The sequence below is a fragment of the Salmo salar genome, chromosome 04, assembly GCF_965601325.2.
Source record: "Salmo salar chromosome 04, fSalSal1, whole genome shotgun sequence".
Classification (NCBI taxonomy): domain Eukaryota; kingdom Metazoa; phylum Chordata; class Actinopteri; order Salmoniformes; family Salmonidae; genus Salmo; species Salmo salar.
In genome coordinates this window covers 19,576,942-19,593,062 of record NC_138294.1, presented here as the reverse complement: position 1 = coordinate 19,593,062, position 16,121 = coordinate 19,576,942, and the positions used below count along the sequence as shown (strand labels likewise).

The 16,121-nt window shown below is 44.0% G+C and overlaps 1 protein-coding gene across 2 annotated transcripts in view; it reads left to right on the top strand.

The window, feature by feature from the left end:
- The first annotated feature begins 3,268 nt into the window (after positions 1 to 3,268).
- inpp4b (inositol polyphosphate-4-phosphatase type II B) overlaps positions 3,269 to 16,121 on the top strand; it is a 244,899-nt gene continuing 232,046 nt past the window's right edge. The window contains exons 1-2 of one of the 2 annotated variants that reach the window (XM_045716543.2): positions 3,269 to 3,527; positions 12,083 to 12,127. In XM_045716543.2, coding sequence (XP_045572499.1) covers positions 3,455 to 3,527; positions 12,083 to 12,127 — 118 coding nt within the window. In that variant the 5' untranslated portion in view covers positions 3,269 to 3,454. The remainder of the gene's footprint in view (positions 3,528 to 12,082; positions 12,128 to 16,121) is intronic. The other variant, XM_045716544.2, reaches the window with a different exon arrangement.

Here is a 16,121-nt window from a genome sequence, read left to right as displayed (position 1 = left end):
TAGCTCCACATTGATCTGGTACTGGTACTCCCTGTATATAGCTCCACATTGATCTGGTACTGGTACTCCCTGTATATAGCTCCACATTGATCTGGTACTGGTACTCCCTGTATATAGCTCCACATTGATCTGGTACTGGTACTCCCTGTATATAGCTCCACATTGATCTGGTACTGGTACTCCCTGTATATAGCTCCACATTGATCTGGTACTGGTACTCCCTGTATATAGCTCCACATTGATCTGGTACTGGTACTCCCTGTATATAGCTCCACATTGATCTGGTACTGGTACTCCCTGTATATAGCTCCACAGTGATCTGGTACTGGTACTCCCTGTATATAGCTCCACATTGATCTGGTACTGGTACTCCCTGTATATAGCTCCACATTGATCTGGTACTGGTACTCCCTGTGTATAGCTCCAGGTTGATCTGGTACTGGTACTCCCTGTATATAGCTCCACGTTGATCTGGTACTGGTACTCCCTGTATATAGCTCCACATTGATCTGGTACTGGTACTCCCTGTATATAGCTCCACATTGATCTGGTACTGGTACTCCCTGTATATAGCTCCATTCTTGTATATTTTATTTTATTCTTCTTGTTAGCATTTCACTGTAAAGTTTACACCAGTTGTATTCGGCGCACACACACACACACACACACACACACACACACACACACACACACACACACACACACACACACACACACACACACACACACACCACACACACACACACACACACACCTTGGCCAATCAATGAGGTGTTTGTCGAACGATGCTGGAAGTAGCTCAGTTAATAATAATGATCTGGGGAGCACAGTCCATCTTTATCCTTCTCTCTGTCCCTCTCTCCTGTACCAACCTGTAGTACCTGTTGGAGGAGTTGTCATGCTGCATCATCCTCAGAACCGTTCCCCAGCACTGCACCATCCTCAGAACCGTTCCCCAGCACTGCACCATCCTCAGAACCGTTCCCCAGCACTGCACCATCCTCAGAACCGTTCCCCAGCACTACACCATCCTCAGAACCGTTCCCCAGCACTGCACCATCCTCAGAACCGTTCCCCAGCACTGCACCATCCTCAGAACCGTTCCCCAGCACTGCACCATCCTCAGAACCGTTCCCCAGCACTGCACCATCTTCTCTCATAAAAAACCCACGGGGATATCCAACACAGCTATTCCCCTGGTCTTTCTCTCTCAAATTACATTTCAATTTAAGGGATTTATTGGCATGGGAAACATATGTTTGCATTGCCAAAGCAAGTGAAATAGAAAATAAACAAAAGTGGAAAAAAAACTATAAAAATGAACGATGGACATTACCCTTCCAAAAGTTCCAAAAGAATAAAGACATTTCAAATATCATATTATGTATATAAACAGTGTTGTAATGATGTGCAAATAGTTCAAGTACGAAAGGGAAAATAAATAAACATAAATGTAGGTTGTATTTACAATGGTGTTTGTTCTTCACTGGTTGCCCTTTTCTTGTGGCAACAGGTCACAAATCTTGCTGCTGTGATTGCACACTGTGGTATTTCACCCAGTAGATATGGGAGTTTATCAAAATTGGATTTGTTTTCGAATTCTTTGTGGGTCTGTGTAATCTGAGGGAAATATGTGTCTCTAATATGGTCATACGATTGGCAGGATGTTAGGAAGTGCAGCTCAGTTTCCCCCTCATTTTGTGGGCAATGTGCACATAGCCTGTCTTCTCTTGAGAGCTAGTTCTGCTTTCGGCGGCCTTTCTCAATAGCAAGGCTATGCTCACTGAGTCTGTACATAGTCAAAGCTTTCCTTAAGTTTGGGTCAGTCACAGTGGTCAGGTATTCTGCCACTGTGTACTCTCTGTTTAGGGCCAAATAGCATTCTAGTTTGTTCTGTTTTTTTGTTAATTCTTTCCAATGTGTCAAGTAACCATCTTTTTGTTTTCTCATAATTTGGTTGGGTCTAATTGTGTTGCTGTCCTGGGGCTCTGTGGGGTGTGTTTGTGTTTGTGAACAGAGCCCCAGGACCAGCTTGCTTAGGGGACTCTTCTCCAGGTTCATCTCTCTGTAGGTGATGGCTTTGTTATGGAAGGTTTGGGAATTGCTTCCTTTTAGGTGGTTGTTGAATTTAACGGCTCTTTTCTGGATTTTGATAATTAGCGGGTATCTGCCTAATTCTGCTCTTCATGCATTATTTGGTGTTCTACATTGTACACAGAGGATATTTTTGCAGAGTTCTGCATGCAGAGTCTCAATTTGGTGTTTGTCACATTTTCTGAATTCTTGGTTGGTGAGCGGACCCCAGACCTCACAACCATAAAGGGCAATGGGTTCTATAACTGATTCAAGTATTTTTAGCCAGATCCTCATTGGTATGTCGAATTTTATGTTCCTTTTGATGGCATAAAACGCCCTTCTTGCCTTGTTTCAGATCGTTCACAGCTTTGTGGAAGTTACCTTTAGGCAAATCTCTCTCTCTCTCTCTCTCTCTCTCTCTCTCTCTCTCTCTCTCTCTCTCTCCCTCTCTCTCTCTCTCTCCCTCTCTCAATTCAATTAAATTCAAAGGGCTTTCTTGGCATGTGAAACATATGTTTACATTGCCCAAGCAAGTGAAATAGATAGTAAACAAAAGTGAAATTAACAATTTAACAAAAATGTCTGTCTCTTTCTCTAAGACTCACTGTGCTACAGTTGCACGCATACTTATTCTCCCCTCCCCCCCCTCTCTCTCTCTCTCTCTCTCTCCCTTCCTCCCCTCTCTCTCTCTCTCTCTCTCTCTCTATGTTTTCATGTGCTCTGCCGTATGCATCTGCTAGCCTCACCTGCTGCATGGCAGATCTCCCATAAGGAGCTCAGCAGTCATAGTCTTGTTAATTGCCTTTCTTAGAGAGAGAGAGAAGAACAGAGAGGGAGCGAGAGAGAAAGGGGAGGGAGAGCGAGAGAGGAACACACAGGGAAAGAGAGAGAGTCCCCTGCTGCATCGCCTGGATCTAGCTGTGGCAGTGCGTTAGAGAGGAGAGAGAGAGAGAGAGAGAGAGAGAACGTCAGCATCCCATCCTGCCTGCCTCCACCAGTCTAGTCTAGGTGCTCCATCTGACAGCACAAGATTGATGGATTGAGCTGTTTATCGCACCTAACATCAATTCTGTCCTGCCTTCTCTTTCATTCCCTGCCTCAGTCCCTCATCCCCTCCCTCCCACCCCTCCCTCCCTCCCCACTCTTGGACCCCCACTTTCCTCTCTCCTCCGTTTTTAAAGGCGTATTTTATGCTGCCAGAGAGAGCGGCGCGACAGTGAGAGAGTGAGAGACGATCCTATCTGCCTCAAAGCCTTTCGCAAGGATTCGCGAGGAAGCGCTAGCCGGGACTGAGCTGGACTGGACCGTGGCATTCCTTGGAGGAAGAGGAGGGAGAGCCGGTGGGACACGGCACCTCGGCCATGAATGCAGGGTGGACATGATGGAAGAGGAGGGGGAGCCGCTGACCGGAGGAGATGGACTGACCGGAGGAGATGGACTGACCGGAGCTGGTGAGATCTACATTTACTGTAGATCATAGGCAACTCCAGGCTTCGGTGGCCAAAGTGCTGTCACCCTTTTCCCCCCCATCCCCACAGATGATTCAACTAATTGCGTTCTATACTGAAGATCTTGATTAGTTGATTATTGGAGTCAGGTGTGTTAGCTGGGGCAACAGTGTGACACCAATCAGGCCCCTGAGGACTGGAGTTGGCCTTCCCTGCTGTAGATACAGCTTTCTTCTCTCTTTAGTTCACTCACTCGTTCTTAGAATGCTGCTCGTTCATCCTCTCCTCGTTCTCGCCGTCGATCTCGTTCTCTTTCTTTCTCCCTCTCCTATTTGCTTTCTCATTCATTCTCTCTCTGTTTTCCCTTTACCTGTGTCCTCAATTCTCCCCATCCATCCTCCACTAACCTCCACTCCACATGCTCCACTTCTCTGCATTCTACCCCTCTGGACACACACGCCATCTCTATTTTTGGTTTACATTTGGTTCAGTTGTCAACTAACGTGAAATAAATAGAACCTGTCACCATGTCATTGAATTTAGGTTCCAAGTTGTGTGAAAAAAATGCAAAATGTCCTTACGTTGATGACCTTTTTCAAGTCCAGTCAGTTTTCTATGTGGATTCAACGTCATCACATTTAATGTCCTTGTTGACCGGGCCCACCCATACGTAGAATTTGGATAAAAGTCTGCTAAATATCATATATTAATATTATTATTATTATTATTATTGTATATTATATAGTGATTCAATCATTTTTTGCCCATTGGTTATATTTGTTAGTCTGAAGCGTATTGACGTGTGTGTGTGTGTGTGTGTGTGTGTGTGTGTGTGTGTGTGTGTGGCATGTTTCTATGCCTACGCTCGCGCGTGTCTATGCCTACGCTCTTGTTCCCTGGGGTAGAAAAAGATCAAAATACACAATGTACCTTCAAAGGTACACATAATGATCTCACATGGTACTGTTCGGTACCTTTTAGGGTACCACCCGGCATGCTCTATTGCAGGGGGATTTTCAGAATTGTTTATTTCAATTTGTGTGTTTTTTCATGCAAATTGATTGATTGATCATATGCTACACAATGATTTTTATTTCACCTTTATTTAACCAGGTAGGCTAGTTGAGAATAAGTTCTCATATACAACTGCGACCTGGCCAAGATAAAGCAAAGCAGTGCGACACAAACAACAACACAGAGTTACACATGGAATAAACAAGCGTACAGTAAATAACACAATAGAAAAAAAGAAAGTCTATATACAGTGAAAAATAATATAAAGATAAATAACATACATTTTTCTAAACTAATCCAATTTGTTAGTAGTTGGACTTCTTGCACCCGTTACTGAGATTGTTCCCATTTAGAATGTTAATCAATTTGTCTACCTTGGCAGTCGTTCTAAATGCAGGTTGCTGTTGATTAAAAGTTCACATTTTTATATCCTAACTCTGGCTGGATTCCAATAGGAATTAAAAAGCACTTTGCAAGCCAGCATAATGTGACTTGCATGATGTGGCCTGCAATCCAGCAGTTTCAGATCACTGTGTTGGGGTAAAAATGGACTTTCAAAGTATGGCCTTATATGATATATGTATCGTTGTCACGTCCTGACCATAGTAAGTTGTTATTTTCTATGGTAGAGTAGGTCAGGGCGTGACAGGGGGTGTTTGTCTGTTTTTGTATTTCTATGTTCAGTTTCTAGTTTTGTATTTCTATGTTGGTGTTGTTTGGGTTGATCTCCAATTGGAGGCAGCTGATCCTCGTTACCTCTAATTGGAGGCCATATTTATGTTGATGTTTGTCCCACCTGTGTTTGTGGGTGATTATCTTTTGAGTAGTGTGTTTTCCTCTCTGCGTCACGGTTTGTTGTTTTCTGTGTTTCAAGTATTTAAGTGTATTGCATTTAGTTTCACGGAATAAATAAATATGTGGAACTACGAACACGCTGCATTTTGGTCCAATCCTTCAGACAGCCGTGACAATCATCATTAAGAGTTTAATTTCAATTCTAAAATTTTCACTTAGGCACTCACTTGGTGAAAGCTGCAAGACTGAAAGCCATGAATGCAACAACCATGTCTCTGTCACTAGCAAACGCAGTCATGGGTGGTACTGATAACTCTAAAATGAATCTGAAAGGCACCCTGGGAAATATGCAAATACAGTTTTACACCCTACAGTGTTGAAACAACACCCCAGAACCTTTTTAGAGGTACATTTTTGCCACTTAAAAGGAACCATCTTGTCCCTTAAGGTACACTATTGGCTCTTTTAAGATACAAACTGTGTGTGTGTGTGTGTGTGTGTGTGTGTGTGTGTGTGTGTGTGTGTGTGTGTGTGTGTGTGTGTGTGTGTGTGTGTGTGTGTGTGTGATTAAGGATCCTAAAAACCACCGTGTGGGCCAAACTGTTATCACTAATAAGCTTTGGCAGAGACAAAATACATCTCCCGTGGTCATCACTCCAGGTGCATGATAATGAGATAAGCGTTGATTTCAGTGGTGGCACTGAGCCTCCATTCTGTCTCCTCCTGCGGCTGATGCCATGGCTCTTCAGGAGGACAAATACTGCAGTTTCACCATAGGGCTCACTATTGTTAGCATCGTAGCATGCTAAACTCGGATGTCTTCCCTGAAGGGTAACAGCTAGTGACTGAAGCCTTTATGAAAATGAACGAAGAATGAGGAACAAGGAGCACACACAAACCCTCTCTCTCTATTTCGTTCCTCTCCTCATCACAGCTTATGGGATCAGGGGATGTTTTGAAATATATGTCAAAATAAGATCATTTCCTGTCAAGTAAAGCTCTTTTTCCCCCTCTTCCTCCCTCCATCTCTCCCTCCATCCATCTCTCCCTCCATCCCTCCCTCCATCTCTCCCTCCATCTCTCCCTCCATCCCTCCCTCCATCTCTCCCTCCATCCCTCCCTCCATCTCTCCATCCATCTCTCCCTCCATCCCTCCCTCCATCTCTCCCTCCATCTCTCCCTCCATCTCTCCCTCCATCTCTCCCTCCATCCCTCCCTCCAGCTCTCCCTCCAGCTCTCCTTCCATCCCTCCCTCCATCCCTCCCTCATCCTTCCCTCCAGCCCTCCCTCCATCCCTCCCTCCATCTCTCCCTCATCCATCCCTCCCTCCATCTCTCCCTCCATCCATCCCTCCCTCCATCCATTCCTCCAGCCCTCCCTCCATTCCTCCATCTCTCCCTCCATTCCTCCCTCCATCTCTCCCTCCATTCCTCCATCTCTCCCTCCATTCCTCCCTCCATCTCTCCCTCCATTCCTCCCTCCATCTCTCCCTCCACCTCTCCCTCCATCCATCCCTCCATCTCTCCCTCCATCCATCCATCCCTCCCTCCATTCCTCCCTCCATCCCTCCAGCCCTCCCTCCATCCCTCCCTCCAGCCCAACTTTAAGTGGGTGTGTAATCAGTAATAATGAACACCTCTGCTCTGAACCTGTGCATTCCAAATGGCACCCTATTCCCTTTATAGAACACTGCTTTTGACCAGGGCCCATACGTATCCTATCCCATGTAGGGAGTAGGGTGCCATTTGGGACGCAGCCGTTGAACACCTCCGTTTTTGTTTTCTCAAAGTACGGAGGGGGAAACGGAAGAAGGGAATTGAACAAAGAAGGTAATTATAGAGCTACAGAGCCACAGACAGGTTGACAACCTCCCATTACCAATCACAAGGTGAATTTGTTACTCTTGTCGCTGGATTGACGTAGAAGAAGAGAGGCAGTGAGAACAGCGTTGGTGAGAACGGCCTTGGCACGTTCAGGTGACCTAGACTAGAGTTTGGTATTCATTGCACCCACGCGCTCCACATCAAAAGTGTGAAAGAGGTCAAAGGTCAGAATCCATTATATTTTTGACCCTAACTGACACAGTTTTGAACAGTCCCCTGTATGAATCATATCAGCATTGACTATACTCATGGGCTAATGTTATCGTAGTCTTTCTGGCGCTATAAGCAGCATAATGGTATTACAAGCAGGATATACCTCATAGTTAGATAACCTCATTATCAATCCATTATGACCCAAGCTGTGAAAACACAAATCCACCTTTAGTATCTAGGATTTGAACCTATACTAGTCTGGATGTTACCACTTAACCCTCTGTCTATCCATCCCTCCTGGTTCACCCGTCTAAAACCACCTCATTAACATGCAACTTAACTGTTTCACGCCGCTTCATTAAACCTAGGTGACAAATCCTTCCACCACCATTAACTGTCTGTTCTCTCTCTAGTAGATCCCAGGGCCTTAATGTGACAGTAATTCACTCTCCCCATTCTACCACCACTAATTGGGCCTTTTGTTAAAACATTAATCTAGTCAGGTGTGTGTCTAGCAGGTCGTGCTAGCTGCTGTCGTTCTGGTGATTGAATCATCAGCATAGTCCAGGTGTTCTTCTGTAACGGCAATTTCTCCAGAAAAAGGAGAGACGGCGAGAGATTTTTTTTCTCCCAAGTTTCAAATCCCACTGAGCCCTCGGCAGGCAGTGAATTATGGGTAATGCGTTCAATGCATTCCCCTACTCCTAGGTAAATTATATTAAAAGAAAAAAACACGACTATGTCTTGGGCCCGGCCTCGTAAATGTAATATCTATTCATGAAAGGGATAAGCGAGGTGATTAAGATCGTCGTTACAACGGCTGCTAACCCACTTTCACAGCCACGCCAGGGCTTTTCCAGGCTTCTCCTTCTCAGGGAAATTGCTTCATTTTCTCACCACGTGGCTTCTGCTCACTCGACGCTCTGCAGGGGATGTAGGTGCATGCAAGGTGGGAGGTATGATGGGAGGGAAGGAGGAGGAATTTCTCTGGCATGATTTTGTGAGAACTGTGAATGAGCAGCATTCCCACGTGGGTCTTCCTCCCGAGTTCCGGCCTCCGCCTTCCCACTTTTCTTCGAGTTACGGGCTCAGGACTCCGGCCCCAAGTGGTAAACACGTAGGAAGGGGAGGAAAGAGAGATGAAAGTAAGAAAGAGAGAGAGAGGAGGGAGGGAGGGAGGTTAAACAAGCATCTGCTAGACACAGACTCCCCCCCGCAAGTCCTTGGAGGTTCATTAGGGCTGTCGTCCCAGAAAAATCACCCTGTGCACTTCAGAATACATTACCCCCTCCGTTCCTTCCCTCCCTCCCCCTCCCTCCCTCCCTCCCTCCCCCCCCCATACCAGAGCTATTATTTCGAGATTCATATGAAACGTATCACAGATGGGCACACCTCACTTGGCGTGGCCCCCCTCCGGTGTGTGTGTGCTAGTCTGTGCAAGTGTTTGTGTGTGTGTGTGTGTGTGTGTGTGTGTGTGTGTGTGGGGGGGGAGTCTCCTCCGGTGCATCTCCAAGGACCCCCCTCATTGGTCTATTTCCATATTTATGACGCCAGAGGAGTAGTGTTGGTTGTACATTATACTGCACCTGTGTTTCTCTGTCTCTCCATGCTAATCCAACACACTGGAGTTGGGTCACCTGTTAGTTTATCAACTAGTCTAGTCTATACACCTGGCTAATTCTCTCCTGGTGCAATTAGAGTCAAACTAATTAGGAATTTGTTTGGCCGCGGTTGGGTTAATTCCATTCCTGTAAGGGGTCAATTACATAGTCCCTGGTAGTGGAAGTTGGTACAGCTTTGCAGGTGCATGGATTCTGTTCTCTATTGATACATCATTTTGTAATTTGGTGTACAATTTAGAGGCAAGTCAATATCATCTTGGATAGTTGTGGCCACATGTTGACTTCAACAGTGAAAGGAGTATCTCTCTTGACTTTCTAAAATCTCTGTTGGCCTACAGCTGAATTAAATGGGTTAGTCCTGTAGACCTACAGTTGAATTAAATGGGTTAGTCCTGTAGACCTACAGCTGAATTAAATGGGTTAGTCCTGTAGACCTACAGTTGAATTAAATGGGTTAGTCCTGTAGACCTACAGTTGAATTAAATGGGTTAGTCCTGTAGACCTACAGTTGAATTAAATGAGTTAGTCCTGTAGACCTACAGTTGAATTAAATGAGTTAGTCCTGTAGACCTACAGTTGAATTAAATGAGTTAGTCCTGTAGACCTACAGTTGAATTAAATGGGTTAGTCCTGTAGACCTACAGTTGAATTAAATGGGTTAGTCCTGTAGACCTACAGTTGAATTAAATGGGTTAGTCCTGTAGATCTACAGTTGAATTAAATGGGTTAGTCCTGTAGACCTACAGTTGAATTAAATGGGTTAGTACTGTAGAGAGAGTTGCAGATTGGTGGAGTGATTAGAGCCCTGTGAGGTAGAGAGAGCTGTAAAGTGGCTGATTGGTGGAGTGATTAGAGCCCTGTGAGGTAGAGAGAGCTGTAAAGTGGCTGATTGGTGGAGTGATTAGAGCCCTGTGAGGTAGAGAGAGCTGTAAAGTGGCTGATTGGTGGAGTGATTAGAGCCCTGTGAGGTAGAGAGAGCTGTAAAGTGGCTGATTGGTGGAGTGATTAGAGCCCTGTGAGGTAGAGAGAGCTGTAAAGTGGCTGATTGGTGGAGTGATTAGAGCCCTGTGAGGTAGAGAGAGCTGTAAAGTGGCTGATTGGTGGAGTGATTAGAGCCCTGTGAGGTAGTGAGAGCTGTAAAGTGGCTGATTGTGATTGGATGTCCCCTATGGTAAAGTGATGCAGAGAGGGCCTTCAGCAGCTCAACAGCTGCCATTGTCCCATGATCCCTGACAAGGGTATGTTCTTCTCAGCATACAGACTATTCAAGTTTCATCACCAGTCATTTACATTTACGTCATTTAGCAGTGGGTCATGGTAATATAATGTTATTAACATGTCACATAGTCTTAATGTTAAACACCAGTCATGGTAGTATCATGTTATTAACATGTCACATAGTCTTAATGTTAAACACCAGTCATGGTAGTATCATGTTATTAACATGTCACATAGTCTTAATGTTAAACACCAGTCATGGTAGTATCATGTTATTAACATGTCACATAGTCTTAATGTTAAACACCAGTCATGGTAGTATCATGTTATTAACATGTCACATAGTCTTAATGTTTCATCACCAGTCATGGTAATATCATGTTATTAACATGTCACATAATCTTAATGTTAAACACCAGTCATGGTAGTATAACCAGTGTTGGAAAAAGTACCCAATTTTTATACTTGAGTAAAAGTAAAGATACCTTAATACTCAATTAAAAGTAAAAGTCACCCGGTAAAATACTACTTGAGTGAAAGTCTAAAAGTATTTGGTTTTAAGTATAAATCATTTAAAATGTCTTATATTAAGCAAACCAGAAGACACCATTTTTTAGTTTTTTTAATTTACGGATAGCCAGGGGCACAGTTCAACACTAGGAAATAATTTACAAATGAAGCATTTGTGTTTAGTGAGTCTGTCAGATCAGAGGCAGTAGGGATGACCAGGGATGTTCTCTTGACAAGTGCGTGAATTAGACAATTTTCCTGTCCTGCTTAGCATTAAAAATGTTTGAATTGTGATTATAGCTAACTAGTGATTACTGATAATAAAATGAGTTTGTAACCTAATGATATGATCTGTCTTCAGTAGCAGAGTGCTGTGTTTGTAACACCCGGCCCATACGTCAAGACGTGTAGAGTACCCACGCTTCATTAGCCAGGTTGATGATGCTGGGAGAAAGGACAATTCTGCCCAGGCACTGCGGAACGAGGACGAGGGGGTGCACTGTGTGTGTGTGCGTGCGTGCGTGCGTGTGCTTTTGAGTGAGTGACTGTGTTTCTGCTTGTGTGTGTTTTTAGCAGCGAGTGTGTGAGTTTCTCCCTTGGCACGCGGCCCTCCAGGTATGGTGGTGAGCTCATGCCTCGATGATACCCGTCATACTGGCATCAGATGGTGGGTACGACCGATGGCATCCCCCCCTCCCCACCACCCAGCCTCCTCCATTAGTTCCCCATTGAGGTGGGGGGGAGCTGGGCATTCAGGGCGATGGATGTCGGGGAACTCTGGCTGTGACACACGCTGCAATCGGATAAATAGATTGCAGTCCGTTTGCATAATCTAAAGCGAACCGGGCCATCAATCACACGCGAGGCGTTTCGCTCCGAGCCGTTACATAGCCACAGTGTTAAACCTCTCTGAAGACATATTGTGTTGATGATGGGGGAAGGTATTTTTCCATGCTTACTACCGTAGAGTGAATGGAAAGACTGGCACTGAAGTGGTGTTGGATTTTATTGCCTTTCATTTGGGTTTCATTTGGAGGAGAGGTGCCATGCTCATCGACTTCGTTAAAAGCCTAAATGAAATGGCCGTAGAGGGCATTGTGGTTAATATGGAGATGAATGGTTATTTGATAGATGGTTTTGCCCTTTGCAGTGAAATGTGTGTGTGTGCGTGTTTCAGTGTCTGTCGGTGTGTCTGTCTGTGTTTTTTTTCGGTGTGTCTATTGGTGTGTCTGTCTGTGTGTTTCGGTGTCTGCGCGCCTGTGTGTGTGGTGTCTGAATTATCTCAGATTATTCATTGTTCATGAGTGAACAGCTTTGTATTCTCTCTTAATGATCTTCCTCTCTCTCTGTTTCTGTATCACAGGTGTTATCCTGATTCCCAAGCTGCCCCATGTGGAGTTCAGCCTGGGTAAGTATCTGTTCTTCTGGCTCTGTTCTTCTTCTTCTTCTTTCTGTTCTTCTTCTTCTCTCTGTTCTTCTTCTTCTTCTCTCTGTTCCTCTTCTTCTTCTCTCTGTTCTTCTTTATGTCCTCTTCTGTCCTTCTCTCTCTTCTTCTTCTCCTCTCTTTTCTTCTTTCTCTGTTCTTCTTTTCTCTCTGTTCTTCTTCTTCTCCTCTCTCTGTTCTTCTTTTCTCTCTGTTCTTCTTCTTCTCTATGTCCTTTGCTCAGTGTTCTTCTTCTCTCTGTTCTTCTTCTTCTTCTCTCTGTTCCTCTTCTTCTTCTCTCTGTTCTTCTTTATGTCCTCTTCTCTGTCCTTCTCTCTCTTCTTCTTCTCCTCTCTCTGTTCTTCTTTTCTCTCTGTTCTTCTTCTTCTCTATGTCCTTCCCTCAGTGTTCTTCTTCTCTCTGTTCTTCTCTCTGTGATTCTTATCTTATTCCATGCCACAGGGTTCCAATTTCACCTTGTAGTCAGAGCTCAGATAGCCAGACACATCCTATCACTGACTTGACGCCACTATGAGACCGGTCAAACATACACACGCGCCCGCGCACATTTTTTTTTTTACCTTTATTTAACTAGGCAAATCAGTTAAGAACAAATTCTTATTTTCAATGACGGCCTAGGAACAGTGGGTTAACTGCCTTGTTCAGGGGCAGAACGACAGATTTTTACCTTGTCAGCTCAGGGATTTGATCTTGCAACCTGTCCAACACTCTAACCACTAGGCTACCTGTCGCCCCAGCCGATAGATCAAAGACTAGACTCACTTCTTCCTGACTGTCTTACAGTAGACTGGTTCTGGTTCTTCTTCCTGACTGTCTTATAGTAGACTGGTTCTGGTTCTTCTTCCTGACTGTCTTACAGTAGAGTGGTTCTGGTTCTTCTTCATGACTGTCTTACAGTAGAGTGGTTCTGGTTCTTCTTCCTGACTGTCTTACAGTAGACTGGTTCTGGTTCTTCTTCCTGACTGTCTTACAGTACAGTGGTTCTGGTTCTTCTTCCTGACTGTCTTACAGTAGAGTGGTTCTGGTTCTTCTTCCTGACTGTCTTACAGTAGAGTGGTTCTGGTTCTTCTTCCTGACTGTCTTATAGTAGACTGGTTCTGTTTCTTCTTCCTGACTGTCTTACAGTAGAGTGGTTCTGGTTCTTCTTCCTGACTGTCTTATAGTAGACTGGTTCTGGTTCTTCTTCCCGACTGTCTTACAGTAGAGTGGTTCTGGTTCTTCTTCCTGACTGTCTTACAGTAGACTGGTTCTGGTTCTTCTTCCTGACTGTCTTACAGTAGAGTGGTTCTGGTTCTTCTTCCTGACTGTCTTATAGTAGACTGGTTCTGGTTCTTCTTCCTGACTGTCTTACAGTAGACTGGTTCTGGTTCTTCTTCCTGACTGTCTTATAGTAGACTGGTTCTGGTTCTTCTTCATGACTGTCTTACAGTAGAGTGGTTCTGGATCTTCTTCATGACTGTCTTACAGTAGACTGGTTCTGGTTCTTCTTCCTTTTCAACTGTTGGAGATGGTTTCATGTATATTTTATACTTCTGCAAAGGGAGAGTTCTATTTTTGGTCGATGCATTGTTGCCCATGACAAGGTTCACTGTGTCGGTGTCTGACAGCGTGGGTTAAGTGAATCTTACAGTGGGGGAAAAAAGTATTTCATCCCCTGCTGATTTTGTACGTTTGTCCACTGACAAAGAAATTATCAGTCTATAATTTTAATGGTAGGTTTATTTGAACAGTGAGAGACAGAATAACAACAAAAATATCGAGAAAAACGCATGTCAAAAATGTTATAAATTGATTTGCATTTTAATGAGGGAAATAAGTATTTGACCCCCTCTCAATCAGAAAGATTTCTGGCTCCCAGGTGTCTTTTATACAGGTAACGAGCTGAGATTAGGAGCACACTCTTAAAGGGTGTGCTCCTAACCGCAGCTTGTTACCTGTATAAAAGACACCTGTCCACAGAAGCAATCAATCAGATTCCAAACTCTCCACCATGGCCAAGACCAAAGAGCTCTCCAAGGATGTCAGGGACAAGATTGTAGACCTACACAAGGCTGGAATGGGCTACAAGACCATCGCCAAGCAGCTTGGTGAGAAGGTGACAACATTTGGTGCGATTATTCGCAAATGGAAGCAGGGGCGAAAATCTGATATCAACTTTGGAGGGGACAATTACATTAAATTTTCTCAAGAGCAATTCCTGAGGGGGACACCAAAAGTAGTGCTGTAACACATAGCCTACATTGTAATATGGTAAATGTATATTTAGAAACCAAAGAAATAAGGTGCTTGCCGTACTCCTAACTACCGGTACCCAAAACTACACAACTAATCACAACAGCAATACCATTGCCTTTAACAAATCTTAGTTCAGTCACCAGTTTAAGTTGAGAGTGGGGGTATCCATGGCATTTTCCAATTATGTTCCTATTTTACAAGTAAAAAACATTGAGAACCTTTCATAATGTTGCCAAACAAAGACTCAACAAACTTACCTGAGACTCCCTGTCTCTGCCAGTCTGTCCCTGCATATCTGTCCCCAACTCTGCTGTCTGTGTGCCATCTGTTGCCTGCTCTGCCTAATGACATCATTGTGAAACATTTCCATTAGAATTTAATTTCTTTCTTATGAACATTTTATCAACTAGTCTTTGAGATATTAGGCTACTAGGGTTCTTACTTTGCGTTTTGGTGTACTGAAAAATACTCTGATGTCCGTCTTTTATTTTTCTGCCATTTTTCTACCTGGCTGGCTGGCTACACACACACACAGTGTGTAGGTTATTTACAGTAGGAGATGGGCTTCTATCATCTTATCTTTTATCATTCTATTTGGGCTTCGATCTAAAAGGTAGCGAGCAAATGTGAAACGGATTAAAATGACAAGAGTTGACAGCTGTATGAGTTCACCATTTACACAACATATGCTGCAACCTTTTGTAATTTTAATAGTTTGTTTCATATTGGCTGGCTTCCAACAATAGCTGAATTTGCAAAGCAAGCGAGCACCAATTCCGTTTCAGTGGTGTTTGCTATAATCTTTGCTACCCGGGTTAAATAAAATAAATAAATAAAAGTTCCCTTGCGACAATTTAGCTTTTGCAACGAGACCATTAAATATATTTAAGACAATGGTAGAAGAGAGTGTAGTTCTGTTCAGTTTGGACTTCAGTTTATCGCTAACCTTATCACAGGGACTTTGAAGCACTAACTTACATCATCTGCATGCTGATCTTGGAATAAATTGACGATAGCAAAGATTCCATCTTTGACGAGGCCACATAAATGGAATAGGTACTAGCTAGCTTAATAGTTAATATTTGCGCACTAGCTCTGCATATTCAGCTAGTGTGTGTGCGCGATTGACTGGATTAACCTCACGTCAGTTACGTTCATTGAGTGCCTTTCAGACAGTAGACACGACCCCTCTGTTACCTTGCCAACTAAGGAACTGGCAGTGGATCAAACCATTGTGAGGCAAAGGGTGGGGGGTCGCAATCTTTTGAAACTTAAAAACGGGCTATTAAGTGTCTATAATCAGCACAATTGCTTTCATTGCGTATTATTAATATTATTTAAATTACATAGTTATGTTTCAGTGATATATTGGGGGGGACAAATCATATTTTTCCCAGGATGGGGGGGGTCGTGTCCCCCCCGTCCCCCCCGGGATTTCCGCCCCTGAATGGAAGAAACACAAAAGAACTGTCAATATCCCTCGGCCTGGGGCTCCATGCAAGATCTCACCTCGTGGAGTTGCAATGATCATGAGAATGGTGAGGAATCAGCCCAGAACTACACGGGAGGATCTTGTCAATGATCTCAAGGCAGCTGGGACCATAGTCACCAAGAAAACAATTGGTAACACACTACACCGTGAAGGACTGAAATCCTGCAGCGCCCGCAAGGTCCCCCTGCTCAAGAATACATATACATGCCCGTCTGAAGTTTGCCAATGAAC